Source organism: Oncorhynchus keta, chromosome 15 (genome assembly GCF_023373465.1).
Source record: "Oncorhynchus keta strain PuntledgeMale-10-30-2019 chromosome 15, Oket_V2, whole genome shotgun sequence".
Taxonomy (NCBI): Eukaryota; Metazoa; Chordata; class Actinopteri; order Salmoniformes; family Salmonidae; genus Oncorhynchus; species Oncorhynchus keta.
In genome coordinates, this window is record NC_068435.1 from 9,155,001 (window position 1) to 9,171,504 (window position 16,504).

Below are 16,504 nucleotides of genomic sequence, written 5' to 3' on the forward strand. Positions count from 1 at the left end.
CAAAAAAAAACATAAAACACTCACACAAGACAAGAGGGCAAAGATAAATACACACACACCACAAACACAACTCAAACAACACAGTAATACACAGAGCTCGCAAAAACGCTCAGACACACAAACATCCCGTACACAGAGACACAAAGACACATCCACACTTCCAAGACCTCGCTCTTCTCCACGTCGATGCGGGAGTCTGTGATGGTGCCGGCAGCCCCTCCTCCATCCATGAGGGGGTCAGTCACAGAGGGCTCAGCTTGGCCTGTGTGGTTGCTGCTGTTTTGGTGGTTCACCATCAGTGAGACCAGGCTGGCGGCAGAGATGTTCCGCGTGAAAGAGCTGTGTTCCTTCTCATCGCTCGGGTGACTGCGGGTAGAGGCGAGGAGAGAGAGAGAGAGAACGGCTGAACTGAGTTTGTGTAGTACAACTAAAGTAATACATTTACATTTAAGTCATTTAGCAGACGCTCTTATCCAGAGCAGTGACAAATGATGTAAATAAACACTGTGAATATGTACCGTGTGTCTATGATAGTGATAGACTGCACGTAGCAGGGTAGCAGGCGGATCATAGACAGCTAGAGGAGAGACATACCTGTGTTTGAGTAGTAGGGCTCTGAGGACATTGGCCCGGTCCTCTACTTTGATCTGATCAGAGATGATCATCTGCTCCACCACCTGATGGGCGATGCCAGGCAAGGTCTTCTGCTTCAAGTCCAGCAGCACCGCACCTAAAAAACACATCCCCAAAGTTTCCATTTAACACAACTAACTGTTTCGTTTTCTTGCCTTTGTCCATCCCTTTTTTTATTCCCCATTTTCTTCCCTTCCTCCCCAATCTCTCCCTTCCTCCCCAATCTCTCCCTTCCTCCCCAATCTCTCCCTTCCTCCCCAATCTCTCCCTTCCTCTCTATCTTCATCTGTACTTTTTCTACCTCCCCCATCTCTCCTCTCTCTTTCACCCCCCCCCTTCTATTCCCAACTCCTTCTCTCCCTCCTCCCCCTTCTATTCCTCACTCATCTTACCTACCTTCCCTCCCTTTCTTCCCTCACTCTCCCCTCTTTCTCTCACCATGGGAGATGGTCTTTCGGAGCTCCAGGAGACTACGGAAGGAGAGTGAGGCGACGTGGGGTTTCCCCCAACGGTCCGTTTCCTCCTCCACTTCCTCCTCAAACTTTATCCAGCGAGCCGTCTCCCGCCACTGCAACTCCTGGTTCTTATCCATCACCAGCTCGTTTAGCTCTACAAACACCTGGAAGAGAGGTCACACATACAATATAGAAAACTATCTCCATAATGAAAACCTCCTCTTGTACCTTGGATCCTGTTCCAACAGCCCTGCTCCAATCATGCCCCTCTGCACTCAGCCCTCTAACAACCCAGATTGTTAACCACTCCCTCCCTCCTGCATTTAAGACCGCTGTCATCAGCCCCCTTTTGAAGAAGCCCACCCTAGACCCGGAAGTGCTGGCTAATTACAGGCCAATATCCAATCTTCTCTTCCTCTCCAAAGTGTTGGAAAAAGTGGTTGCTGTGCAGCTCCCAGACCATCTCGATCAGAACAACCAATTGCTGAAGTTCCAGTCAGGTTTCCAGCCGGCCTACAGCACTGAAACAGGCCCTACTCAGGGTCACCAACGACCTGCTGATGGCGGCTGATGCAGGCTCTCCTTGTCCTCTGATCCTCCTGGACTTGAGCGCAGCGTTTGACACTGTCGATCATCCCATCCTCCTGAAGCGCCTCCGGGACACAACAGACTATCTGGACCAGCTCTGAGCTGGTTCCACTCCTACCTCTTAGACAGGAGTATGGGTCCAAGTCTCGCTCCCACCACATCACCTGCAGTGTCCCACAAGGATCTGTTCTTGGACCCTATCCTGTTTGTTCTGTACATGCTCTCCCCCTCGGACTAATGCAACATACTCTTCATCGAGAACCCTGGCAGGAGTCTCCAGAAGCTCCAAAACATCCAGAGTAACCCTGGTGAGAGTGAAGGATCCTGGTGAGAGTGAAGGATCCTGGTGAGAGTGAAGGATCCTGGTGAGAGTGAAGGATCCTGGTGGGAGTGAAGGATAATCACCCCCATCCTAGCATCTCTGCTCTGGTTCCCCGTCTCAACACCATCAGAGATCATCACATCACCCTCATCCTGACTCCCCGTCTCAACACCATCACATCACCCCCATCCTGGCTCCCCGTCTCAACACCATCACATCACCCCCATCCTGGCTCCCCGTCTCAACACCATCACATCACCCCCATCCTGGCTCCCCGTCTCAACACCATCACATCACCCCCATCCTGGCTCCCCGTCTCAACACCATCACATCACCCCCATCCTGGCTCCCCGTCTCAACACCATCACATCACCCCCATCCTGACTCCCCGTCTCAACACCATCACATCATCCCCATCCTGACTCCCCGTCTCAACACCATCACATCACCCCCATCCTGGCATCTCTGCTCTGGCTCCCCGTCTCAACACCATCACATCACCCCCATCCTGGCATCTCTGCTCTGGCTCCCCGTCTCAACACCATCACATCACCCCCATCCTGGCATCTCTGCTCTGGCTCCCCGTCTCAACACCATCACATCACCCCCATCCTGGCATCTCTGCTCTGGCTCCCCGTCTCAACACCATCACATCACCCCCATCCAGACTCCCCGTCTCAACACCATCACATCACCCCCATCCTGGCTCCCCGTCTCAACACCATCACATCACCCCCATCCTGACTCCCCGTCTCAACACCATCACATCATCCCCATCCTGGCTCCCCGTCTCAACACCATCACATCATCCCCATCCTGGCTCCCCGTCTCAACACCATCACATCACCCCCATCCTGGCTCCCCGTCTCAACACCATCACATCACCCCCATCCTGACTCCCCGTCTCAACACCATCACATCACCCCCATCCTGGCATCTCTGCTCTGGCTCCCCGTCTCAACACCATCACATCACCCCCATCCTGGCATCTCTGCTCTGGCTCCCCGTCTCAACACCATCACATCACCCCCATCCTGGCATCTCTGCTCTGGCTCCCCGTCTCAACACCATCACATCACCCCCATCCTGGCATCTCTGCTCTGGCTCCCCGTCTCAACACCATCACATCACCCCCATCCTGGCTCCCCGTCTCAATACCATCACATCACCCCCATCCTGGCTCCCCGTCTCAATACCATCACATCACCCCCATCCTGACTCCCCGTCTCAACACCATCACATCATCCCCATCCTGGCTCCCCCCGTCTCAACACCATCACATCATCCCCATCCTGGCTCCCCGTCTCAACACCATCACATCACCCCCATCCTGGCTCCCCGTCTCAACACCATCAAATCACCCCCATCCTGGCTCCCCGTCTCAACACCATCACATCACCCCCATCCTGGCTCCCCGTCTCAACACCATCAAATCACCCCCATCCTGGCTCCCCGTCTCAACACCATCACATCACCCCCATCCTGGCATTTCTGCTCTGGCTCCCTGTCTCAACACCATCACATCACCCCCATCCTGGCATCTCTGCTCTGGCTCCCCGTCTCAACACCATCACATCACCCCCATCCTGGCATCTCTGCTCTGGCTCCCTGTCTCAACACCATCAGGTCAAGCAATAGCTGCTCTCTCCCTCCATAACCCCACCCCCACCGTCAGGTCAAGCAATAGCTGCTCTCTCCCTCCATAACCCCACCCCCACCGTCAGGTCAAGCAATAGCTGCTCTCTCCCTCCATAACCCCACCCCCACCGTCAGGTCAAGCAATAGCTGCTCTCTCCCTCCATAACCCCACCCCCACCGTCAGGTCAAGCAATAGCTGCTCTCTCCCTCCATAACCCCACCCCCACCGTCAGGTCAAGCAATAGCTGCTCTCTCCCTCCATAACCCCACCCCCACCGTCAGGTCAAGCAATAGCTGCTCCTCCTTTTAGGTCGTATAATAACTTTTTTTCAAACTTGATTTTAACATTCTGTCATAAAGAGCACATGTTCAACGTCATAAAAACATATTTTCCCCATTTCAAGAAGGGGCAACTGAATGCAAACTTCACAAAACTTTAAATAAATGTTTTTATTATATATATATATTTGTTTTTATTTGAATTGTTATAACATTTCTGGCTTATCTATCTATCTATGGCAAGAGGGTTGCCATGTTATGCTCTATGCAGTTTTCCACATAACACCAGAAAATGGCTAAAAACAGTAGAAGCAGCTCACCTGCTTTTACACTATGATTTGACTATTATATGTAAAAAAAAAAAATCTATATATATATATAAAATATTTACAGAATAGTTTTACCATATTAAAACGAATGTTTGCGTAACAAGATTGACCTTAAAATTACGGACAGATGTAAATGACTTACTAATCACATGAAATAAATGATCATCTTTAGAAAGGACTTTGTCAAAGACAAAAAAAAATAACTAGGGCTTTACAATGATGGTGCAAGCATAGGATAAATCTTGGTGTTAAAATCAGAAAAACACGATGAGGGACATGTCAAAATGAAGATTTTTGGCAAGTCTTTATTTATTTTAATTGAACCTTTATTTAACCAGGCAAGTCAGTTAAGAACAAATTCTTATTTACAATGACAGCCTACCCCGGCCAAACCCAGAAGACGCTGGGCCAATTGTGCGCCGCCCTATGGGACTCCCAATCACAGCCAGATGTGATACAGCCTGGATTCAAAACAGGAACTTTCGTGACACCTCTTGCACTGAGATACAGTGCCTTAGACTGCTGCGCCACTCAGGAAATCAGATTTTTGTTTTTTACATCAATGTGCTTTATATTAAAGGGAACATCATGTAATATAACAGGCTTTTAAAATTCAATACTGGCACAACGAGAATCACACACACACACACACACACACACACACATTTTCCCATTTTAGGTGACTTCCTACTCATGTGTAACATAACCCCCCAAAAAATGTGTACATTAGACTATACTTGCATTCGTGTTTCTATTATTATTGCTGTGAATCCTGAAGTTTCCCTATCCAAAATAAGTGTTGTATCAACCAGACCATATTCCAATGAACTTAGGACAGGTGCATGAAGACATTAGGATATGTATCCAGCATGCATCAACTCTCTGCAGGTAGCCTAGTGTTTAGAGCGTTGGGCCAGTAACCAGAAGGTTGAAGGATCAAATCCCTGAGCTGACAATGTAAAAATGTGTTGTTCTGTCCCTGAGCAAGGCAGTTAACCCCCTCTTCCCCGACGGCTGAAGATGTTGATTATGGCAGCCCCCAGGTTAAATGTGGAAGACGCATTCAGTTGTACAACTGACTAGGTTTCCCCCTTACAAACACAGGATGCTGTATAGGCGTGGTGTTAGATTTAGACTGCACAGTTACTTAAACTTCTATCTGAAGGCTAATACGGCAAGTACAAAGTGACCTAGGCTAAAACCGGGTTGTGCTGGTCCAAAACCACCCTACCTTCTGATGCCGTGCCATACGACCCACGAACTCCAAGCGAACCATTCTGTCCAACAGAGATGTGGATCGATACACAACCACTGGTTGGGTGAGCGAGAAGCAGAGATACTGACAAATCTGACAGAGCAGCCTTACCTTACACACACACACACACACACACACACAGAGAAGAGAGTGAACTTTACCTGGTTACCCTCTAATACAACACACTTAAGTCCCTGGCTTACATCTTAGAGCCCCTTTGTGTCGTGTTACCTCTCTGCTTTTTTCTTGTGGCGTGTGAAAGTTGTCCCTTCATTCATTTCTAACGTCTCTGTCTTTCTCTCCCACATTTCCCTAACTGACCTATGTACCAAAGCAGGGAGTTGAAGTACAGGTGACACATTCACTTCTTAAAACCAAACTCTCATCATAATAACGACTTGACATGTGCTACTCACACGTCAGTGCCGGTTACTTGTAAACCAGCAGTAATTCTACTGGTCTAACATCTCGGTAGGGGGTCGAATCAAAGCGTAATAGCATATGACAGTGTCATATAAGTCTACTGTATGATGGACCTAAGGCACTGCATCTCAATACTAGAGGTGTCACTACAGACCCGGGTTCGATTCCAGGCTGTATCACAACCGGCCGTGATTTGGAGTCCCATAGGACGGCGCACAATTGGCCCAGCGTCGTCCGGGTTTGGGTTTGGCCGGGGTAGACAGTCATTGTAAATAAGAATTTGTTCTTAACTGACTTGCAAGGTTAAATTTTAAAAAATGCAGGTAAAGTGGTAGCAAGACAACAAATACTGCCACCCTGTCTACCAAATGGATGTTCAAGCAAGGAAAGAAATGTGGAATTTTGGCCATATAAACCAGTACCCCTCGCCCCCTAGTACCCACCTCGTGTGGGGTACGATCCAACTTGCGGCTGCGGGCACTAGGCTCCTTGTGGTCCTTGTTGATGTGCACCACCTGCCCCTTGTTGCTCTTCCTGACCAGGTGACGGCGAACCGCAGGGACATCCTCAAACCTGTGGCCTATGGGACATGGGGAGTGGAGAAAGAGAGATGGAAAGAGAGAAATAGAGAGATAGTCATTTTCTGGTCCCAGACTGATTTTCTGTTTGTTAAGTCATCAAATCAGACAAATATTTATTTTTTAATGACAACATCAAAATGTCTGGGTAAAAAGACGTCAAATTTTGTGATGTTATCTGACCAGATTACAAACAGTTAAAGATGTAATTTTCTGATCACTAAAATGACATCTTAAAAACATCCTTTTACAATCAGAATACAACTGACGGCCATGTCACAAAAGACATCATTAACGTAGCTAGTTGCTAATGCCCGCTGCAGTGTGGCTTTAACAAGCACGGCGAGAACACACTCAGATTCCCACGGGAGTACTTTTCTTGAAAACAACATTTCAGGATTGGTTTAACAATAGGAAAGCTTTCCGAGGACTCAGGGTGTGTGAGACTAGAGAATCAAGACCAACCCTCATTATAACTAGCCGACTTATTGCTTCTTCTTTTTTTTCACTCACTTCTCACAGCTCAAATCGAGGCAGATTCATGGCTATCAAACTAAGATAATGGTTCTGTTGGCTAACCACTGAAACAAACATTTAGAGCAGTAAATCAGAATTACAAACTTGCAAAATAATTGCAAGAACTTTAAACAGGCAGTCAAAACCTAAAGAAAGATAATCAAACATTTTATATTATTAATTATAACAATATCATAATAATTTAATGATATATTATATCATGGATACTCACAAACACGTTTTCCTCTGACTCAAAGAAAGGCTCAACCTTTTGACTTTCAGAACACAGCCACAAACCTTGCTTCACTTTGGGGCAAAATGAATGATTGTTTTCCAAAGAATGACGGATGAGCACACGCCACACACACACACACACACACACACACACACACACACACACACACACACACACACACACACACACACACACACACACACACACACACACACACACACACACACACACACACACACACACACACACACACACACACACACACACACACACACACACACACACTATGCAAAACTAGGAAAGTAGTCCAGGGGTGTGCAGCTTTGGGCTCTTTGAAAATGCTCACATTCCAACGGTACACAGTGGGATGGACAGCATTGTTTGCCTGTACACAGAACAATCAATTCCATATTGGGATCAGATTTAAGATAACAAATGCAAATTGACTGTGGAGAATAGGCTTTTTGTTTCTAAATATTAGGGTTTTGTAAGCTTTTCATCAGGGTAAGGACAGACACAAAAACATATCTTGGTAAAAGCTTTATTTTAGTTTTTCTTTCATTCTCCCTAGAGGTGATATCATTTGGATGAGTTGTCCATTAAAAAGTTACTGACAAATACCTTAACATACAGCCAAAGTGATGTTTACGAGATGTCTAATAAATTAATAGGTTCAAATCTGAGTAATTCCACCATGTTAAATGAAAGTTAAAAAAAACAAAGTCAAAATAATGACATAAATACAGTTGCTAGTGAAAGTGTGTACACCCCTTGCACATTATTCACATTTAGCTGCCTTAAAACTACATAAAAAAAAAATAGGATTAAATTATATTGTCCCCCACCGATCTACACAACCTACTCTACATTTTCAAAGTGAAAGAAAATGTATAGAACATTTTCAAAATGAATTAAGTGAAGATGTATTGATTGTGTATGTGTTCACATCCCAGAGTTAATAATACATGTTAATAATTTGAAGAATATTCTTCCAACCTTGCACAACTCTTAGGGCAACAAACATCCATTGTTTTTGTCAAAATTGCTGAAGCTCAGTAAAATTTGGTTGGGAATCATTGATGGACAACAATATTAAAACCGTGTTTCTGTTTTCAAGCAGATTTCAGTAAGAACAGAGTGGACCACTCAGCACCTCTTGGAATGCCATTATGGTGTATCTTTGGTATAAAACCTTGAGTAATTCTTCCACAGAAAAAAAAGTAACTCTATCCCAGGGTAACCAGAAGACTATGGCAGGTTTTTACCTGGGCTTTGCTCGTTTTCAAATGTATTTTTGATCCTGACAAACTCCCAAGTCCCTGATGGTGACAAGCATACCCATAACGTGATGCTGCCACCACAATACTTGAAAATACAAAGAGATCAACAACATTGCATTTACTCCACATTATTGGCCTGTATGACAACGTGAAAAGAAGCAAGCCTGTGTTAAATAATCCATATCATCCATTCTGTTAGCAACAAGTAACATTGCAAGACAACATGGCAAATAAATGTACTTTTTGCTTATGTCATTTACCACTGAATTACTGCTCCCTAACACAGATTTTAAGGTTGTTTTTGATGAACAAAAATAGGACATCACTCTGGTGAATAAACGTAACTTTATGACTACTGTTCCCCGGAGGGAAACGAGATACAACACAACAATTTTTTTTGTACCATTTTTTTATTTCACCTTTATTTAACCAGGTAGGCTAGTTGAGAGCAAGTTCTCATTTACAACTGCGACCTGGCCAAGATAAAGCATAGCAGTTTTATAAAAATTAAAAAAATTGTCTATATACATTGTGTGCAAAAGGCATGAGGAGGTAGGTGAATAATTACAATTTAGCAGATTAACACTGGAGTGATAAATGATCAGATGGTCATGTGCAGGTAGAGATTCTGGTGTGCAAGAAAAGTAAATAAATAAAAACAGTATGGGGATGAGGTAGGTCAATTGGGTGGGCTATTTACCAATGGACTATGTACAGCTGCAAAAAACTATGGAGAGTCGTTTTTTCTCGACTTCAATTGAAGAACTCAAAATCAGGCCTGACAAGGCTCTGTCCACAGGTGATAACCCCGTGGCCCGGATTCATTCCTTTAATTCAGTATCCCACTTCACCGAGAGCCCAAAACGCACACCCTTTTAGGAACCTCACCGCCAAGTCACAAGCCATCAATTCCCACATAGACGCCATATTCACTTTCGAAGTGGAGAATGAATAACCCTGCTCAAAAAAGCTCCTGTAGGGACATTCGAATGTTCCCCAGAGAACTCTGAAAAGGATTCCTTCATTATTCCTTTATACATTCCTTTGTTATGTCACCAAAGTTCCAACGCCTGCCGCTTAAATGCATACGCCGTTGCAGACGTATAGTAATCAAGCCCACAGACCCCAAATCTCTGGCTGAGGATAATCAAGGAGGGCTGTATGCGTTTAAGTGGCAGGCGTTGGAGCTTTGGTGCCAAAACAAAGGAATCGTGTTTGTGAGAGTCTCCCCTTTCCATAGAGTGGTCATAATAGTTTGTAGACCGATTTTCGGGATGTTTCATGGTCTGTTTTTAAAAACTTTTACCTCTTTTTCTCCCCAATTTCGTGCTAGCCAATTGGTAGTTACAGTCTTGTCTCATCGCTGCACTCCCGTATGGACTCGGGAATGGCAAAGTTCGAGAGCCATGCGTCCTCCGAAACACAACCCAACCAAGCTACACTATCTCTTGACACAATGCCCACTTAACCCGGAAGCCAGCCACACCAATGTGTCGGAGGAAACACCATACACCTAGCGACCGTGTCAGCGTGCATGAGCCCGGCCCGCCACAGGAGTCGCTAGAGCGCGATGGCACAAGGACATCCCTGCCTACCAAACCCTCCCCTAACCCGGATGACGCTGGGCCAACTGTGCGCCGCCCCATGGGTATCCCATATCTGATGGGATTTTTAAAAAGGATGTTACTTAAATCGTGTCAATAGTTCTTCCACAAGACTGTATAGCCTGCATGAAGCCCCCTTATGTCCACAAGGGGCTCTGGCAATGGCTGACATGGTATCCCGTTTAGCAGTAACCAAACGTGGGGGAACTGTTGTCACAGTAATGTTTTTGTGGAGGGGCGCACTGATCGCTGAAAAGTGGGAGGGGTTATATCCTGCCTGTTTGGCCCTGTCCGGGGGTATCGTTGGATGGGGCCACAGTGTCTTCCGACCCCTCCTGTCTCAGCCTCCAGTATTTATTCTGCAGTACTTTATGTGTAGTGGGGCTAGGGTCAGTCTGTTATATCTGGAGTATTTCTCCTGCCTTATCCAGTGTCCTGTGTGAATTTAAGTATGCTCTCTCCAATTCTCTCTCTCTTTCTCTCTTTCTTTCTCTCTCTCGGAGGACCTGAGCCCTAGGACCATGCCTCAGGACTACCTGGCCTGATGACACCTTGCTGTCCCCAGTCCACCTGGCCGTGCTGCTGCTCCAGTTTCAACTGTTCTGCCTGCGGCTATGGGACCCTGACCTGTTCACCGGACGTGCTACCTGTCCCAGACCTGCTGTTTTCAAGTCTCTAGATACAGCAGGAGAGGTAGAGATACTCTGAATGATTGGCTATGAAAAGCCAACTGACATTTACTCCTGAGGTGCAGACCTGTTGCACCCTCGACAACCACTGTGATTATTATTATTTGACCCTGCTGGTCATCTATGAACATTTGAACATCTTGGCCATGTTCTGTTATAATCTCCACCCGGCACAGCCAGAAGAGGACTGGCCACCCCTCATAGCCTGGTTCCTCTCTAAGTTTCTTCCTAGGGAGTTTTTGCTAGCCACCGTGCTTCTACACCTGCATTGCTTGCTGTTTGGGGTTTTAGGCTGGGTTTCTGTACAGCACTTTGTGATATCTGCGGATATAAGAAGGGCTTTATAAATACATTTGATTGATCGCCCAGACCTGTGCTAAGGCCCCTCACTCTGGGGGGATTCTTCCTCATCAGAAGCCCCGTTTCCTCCATTCCCTCCAACTCCAGGAACTGGAGATAGGAATGGAGATGTTACAATGCCGGGAGAAAGCCGGGATGAGCAACTACCGCCCAGGCAGACAAGACATTTGCTCCGACCAAAGACCCAATCCATCTCCGTGTCCCACAACTCAGACTCGGGCACCCGGGAGAGGAAGTCACTAATCGGGAACACCAACCCCCTCAAGAATGCCACACGATTGTCAAGAGAGCCTGCGCCATGGACTAGGAGAACAGTGCCAGCCGCGGGCAAGCCACTTTTACTGACCCCTTCCCCCAGTCCCACATACAAATGGAATAGAGCGACGGCAGCCAGAGCACCAAGCCGAGACGTACAAAACAACAAACGTGGGTATCTTTTTATTTATCTGGGCATGGTCGCGAATCCAAACCTGGCTTGTTAGCCTTCGTCGTTTCGGTCGCGTTAGCCATCTCACTCATTGCTACAGCCAGGGCAAAGCAATCCAAGAATAAGTAATTGGTTTGTAGTTAGGAAACTAGCAAAACAAATACAAACTCCAGCACACAACATTCAGGGGGTGAGCACGCTCTACGACAAAGGGACAGTTTAGTTGGCACAACATTTTTGTTTTGTGGCATGTATCGTTCGAGGTGAAGAGCTGAAGAATTGTAAGCAATTAATCCGAGCCTCAGGGTTATCACCTGTGGAAGGCGTGACTTTCAGCGAGGCGCGTATTTCATTGGTTGTGGAAGGCGTGACTTTCAGCGAGGCGCGTATTTCATTGGTTGTGGAAGGCGTGACTTTCAGCGAGGCGCGTATTTCATTGGTTGTGGAAGGCGTGACTTTCAGCGAGGCGCGTATTTCATTGGTTGTGTCAGGCGTGATTTGCGAGAGTACGACGTCCCATAGTTGTGTTGTAGGACAAAGTTGGTAGAATCTTATTCAAAATGATTCACAGCTGTAATGCCAAAAGGTACCACGTATTAACATTTTATTTTTTTAATATATATTTTAAACTTTCTATAATTTTCTTTCCCTTTGAAAATGGGGAGTAGGTTGTGGATTACATAAGAAATATGGAATCCATTTTGAAATAAAAATTCAAAGGCAGAAAATGTTGAAGATTGTGCAATAGATGTGTAGACTTTCACTAGGCACTATATATCAAAAATAATATGTAATTTGCTTGCATGGTCTCATATTAATGCCATATAATGATGTCACAGTAAAGTGTTCAGAAATACAAAAATTGTCATAATGATGATAGCCCTATGTAGGGATGCTAAAGTGATGTCATAGTAAAGTCTGAAGTTATATCAAAGTTAATCCCACTGTGTTTTCATGGAAGATCTGCTATGATGTCACAAAAAAATGCTATGATGTCACAGTAATATCAACATTAATCTCATGTGTAGTCATGGAAATGATGATGTTATGATGTCACAGAATATTCAACATTCATCTCCTGTGTAGTCAAGGGAATGCTGATATGATGTCACAGTAATATCAAAGTTAATCCCAGGTGAGGTCATGGAAATAATGGTACAATGATGTCACAGTAATGTATAACGTTAGTCTCCTGTAAAGTCATTAAAATGGTGCTACAATGGTGTTGTAGTAATACTACAATGAATCCCCTGTTTCGTCATTGAAATGCTGTCACAGAACCAAGGTTAATAGTTTAGTCATTGAAACATTTCACAGTACCAAAGGTAATAGTTTAGTTATTAAAACATGTTACAGAACGAAGGTTAATAGTTTAGTCATTAAATCCTTATATGATGTCACAGTGAAATGGGAATCGTCCCACTGTGTAGTCATTGAAATCCAGGTCGTTTCAAGTTCGGAAAAATATGATTGATTTGTCGATTGACTGACTGACTGATTGATTGGTACTCACTTTTGATCCCATCCAGGTCGGCGGACCCCAGCATCTGGGCCTCGCTGTCGTCAGTGGCCTGGCGCTGGTGATGCTCCTGCAGCCCACACGTCATGTTGCCCGAGCGCCGGCGCTCCTGCAGGTCATAGCTGCGGCTACCACCAGGGGGCGGTGCTCTGGAGGAGGGAGGTATGGAACCCCATGTGGATGGGCTAGGGGACTCCCGGGAGGGGCCGGAGGACAGGCCGTTCCTCCCTTTGTGAGGGGCCAACACCGAGTCCACTGGCTTACTGGTACCATGGCAATGACATGCAGAGAGACAGACAGATATACAGACAGAGGCTCTATGTGAATTTGTATGAATATGTATTACTGTTTGTATGTACAGTATGTATGATTGTGTGTGTGTATTGCTATATCAGTCTGTGCATGTGTGTTTTGCTCACTCAGTAGGTGTGGCGTCCTCTGGCAGGTCGGTGCCCAGGGCAGTCTCGGGTACGATGGTGAGGTGTCTGGGAAAGCTGGCACTGCCAGGCTGGCTTGGCGTGGGAGTAGGAGTGGCACTGGCACAGTCATCCTCAGACACAAAGAACTACAGAAAGGACAGACTAGGGTCAATGAGGAAGAAGACTACCTATTCAGAAAGAAAGGAGCTGAGTGTGTGTGTGTGTGTGTGTGTGTGTGTGTGTGTGTGTGTGTGTGTGTGTGTGTGTGTGTGTGTGTGTGTGTGTGTGTGTGTGTGTGTGTGTGTGTGTGTGTGTGTGTGTCTTATAGTCTGTGTGTGCGTGCGTGTGTGTGTGTCTTATAGTGTGTGTGTGTGTGTCTGTGTCTTATAGTGTGTGTGTGTGTGTCTGTGTGTCTTATAGTGTGTGTGTGTGTCTTATAGTGTGTCTGGGTCTTATAGTGTGTGTGTGTGTGTGTGTGTGTGTGTGTGTGTGTGTGTGTGTGTGTGTGTGTGTGTGTGTGTGTGTGTGTGTGTGTGTGTGTGTGTGTGTGTGTGTGTGTGTGTGTGTCTTCTAGTGTGTGTGTAAGTGTCTGTGTGCGTGTCTTATAGTGTGTGTGTGTGTGTGTCTTATAGTGTGGGTGTGTGTGTGTGTGTGTGCGTGTGTGTCTTATAGTGTGTGTGTGTGTGTGTGTGTGTGTGTTTGTTTCTGTGTGTCTTATAGTGTTTGTGTGTGTGCGTGTGTCTTACAGTGTGTGTGTGTGTGTGTGTTTGTGTTTGTGTGCTCAGTATGTATGGTGTGTATACCCTTTGTACTGTATAAACCATTGTAAGCTTGTGACTCCACCTGCACATCCGCGTTGTGTGTGTCCATGTCTGTATCAGGTGTGGTGGTCTGCCCTCCCTCTCCATCGTACTGGCTGTAGGACTCTTCCTCCGCCTCCTCTTCCTCCTCGTCCTCCTCTATGGTGGGAGCTCCTCCGGCCCCGGATCCTCTTCTCCGTCCCGTTCCCTTCTTCCTCTTGTTGCTCTTCTTCTTCTTCCCCTCCGGGGGAAGTTTGGACAGCGGGTGGTGGATGTGATGAGAGGAGTGGCGGTGGTCTGGAGACATTGATTGATATGACTGATGTCAAACGCAAACAAGGAAGTAAAGTGAAACAGAACCTACAGTAGTATGGTAATTTCCACAGGGTCAGGAGAATAACTGGAGTAAACGTTTGTTATTTCATGAACAGCATTGTTGGTTAAGGGCTTGTAAGTTGCATTTCACTTTAAGGTCTACAGTACACCAGTTGTATTCGGCGCATGTGATAAATACATTTTGATTTGATCTGATTTTACCATGGAGAAGATGGCTCCCTATCCAAGTCCTCTGGTATTTAACTGGCAGGGATATGCATATTAAGCGAACACACATTTGCCACATTTGTCTCTGTCTATACAGATTATTTCCAAACACAATGTAATTACATAGCCCTATATGGTCACTGCATGAAACAGTGATTGAATAGATATGAGAGGTAACTAGGCTAAATCAGCTGTGGGTGGCTGGCTGGCTGGGTGGGTGGCTCACACTCAAAGTCCTCCTCGTTATAGGCCCGGTGCTTCTCTGGTGGTCCACGGGCCGGCGGGTGGAGGATCTGCTGGAACCGCTGCACTCCCAGGGTCTTGTTCAGGTCCCGCTCTTCGTCCTCGTCATCGTCAATCCGCCGAGGAGAGGGCGGCGGCTGGACCGGCTAGCGGCGGCGGGGGGAGGAGGGTATGGGTGGAAAGTTAGTGATAATTTCACAACGTACATCTACGTACAACGTTACATCTAGAGCAACTTTTTGTTAGGACATTTAAGAAAAGGCATGCCAATAGCATAATTGCTAACAGTAAATGTGCATCGTCATTAAACAGCTCATGTGCTATGCTATAGAGCCGGGGTATTCAAGACCCTACGAGGTCTGAAGCCTGCTGGTTTTCTGTTCTACCTGATAATTAATTGCGCACACCTGCTGTCCCAGGTATAAATCAGTCCCTGACTAGAGGGGAATCACACACCTGCTGTCCCAGGTATAAATCAGTCCCTGATTAGAGGGGAATCACACACCTGCTGTCCCAGGTATAAATCAGTCCCTGATTAGAGGGGAATCACACACCTGCTGTCCCAGGTATAAATCAGTCCCTGATTAGAGGGGAATCACACACCTGCTGTCCCAGGTATAAATCAGTCCCTGATTAGAGGGGAACCATGAAACAATTTCAGTGGAACTTGCTTCGAGGTGCAGAATTCAGTTTGAAGACTAGAGGATATGATTGGTAGACAAGGAAGTGCAAAGTGCATGGCATCATAGACACCACTAGGGGGAGACAAAGTCACTGGTACATGCCAGGTGACTGACTTGATACTTCTTCAAGTATTGCATTTCATTGCAATATATATACCAGTATATATTTGTTTTTTCAATTTTCGCCTAAAATGACATACCCAAATCTAACTGCCTGTAGCTCAGGCTTTGAAGCAAGGATATGCATTTTCTTGGTACCATTTGAAATGAAACAATTTGAAGTTTGTGGAAATGTGAAAGGAATGTAGGAGAATATAACACATTATATCTGGTAAAAGATAATAAATAGAAGAAAAAAAAAAGTTTTTTTTTTTTTTTGTAAAATCATCTTTGAAATGCAAGAGAAAGGCCGTAATGTATTATTCCAGCCCAGGTGCAATTTAGATATTGGCCACTAGATGGTAGCCGTATATGTGCAAAGTTTTAGCCTGATCCAATGAACCATTGCATTTCTGTTCAAAATGTTGTATCAAGACTGCCCAAATGTGCCTAATTTGTTTATTAATAACTTTTCATGTTCAAAACTGTGTACTCTCCTCAAACAATAGCATGGTATTATTTCACTGTAATAGCTACTGTAAATTGAACAGTGCAGTTTGATTAACAAGATTTTAAGCTTTCTGCCA

At 45.7% G+C, this 16,504-nt stretch overlaps 1 protein-coding gene across 5 annotated transcripts in view; it reads right to left on the minus strand.

Annotated features, from left to right (window-relative positions):
- LOC118394384 (anion exchange protein 2-like) overlaps nucleotides 1–16,504 on the minus strand; it is a 62,715-nt gene that overhangs the window by 11,616 nt on the left and 34,595 nt on the right. For 3 of the 5 annotated variants that reach the window (XM_035787553.2, XM_035787554.2, XM_035787555.2), the window contains 8 exons: nucleotides 15,119–15,281; nucleotides 14,393–14,646; nucleotides 13,550–13,695; nucleotides 13,125–13,393; nucleotides 6,366–6,502; nucleotides 1,072–1,252; nucleotides 595–730; nucleotides 168–366 (listed from right to left, as the gene is read on the minus strand). In XM_035787553.2, coding sequence (XP_035643446.1) covers nucleotides 168–366; nucleotides 595–730; nucleotides 1,072–1,252; nucleotides 6,366–6,502; nucleotides 13,125–13,393; nucleotides 13,550–13,695; nucleotides 14,393–14,646; nucleotides 15,119–15,281 — 1,485 coding nt within the window. Of the gene's footprint in view, nucleotides 1–167; nucleotides 367–594; nucleotides 731–1,071; nucleotides 1,253–5,475; nucleotides 5,642–6,365; nucleotides 6,503–7,248; nucleotides 7,268–13,124; nucleotides 13,394–13,549; nucleotides 13,696–14,392; nucleotides 14,647–15,118; nucleotides 15,282–16,504 lie in introns of those variants that run through there. The other 2 variants (XM_035787557.2, XM_035787556.2) reach the window with 2 other exon arrangements.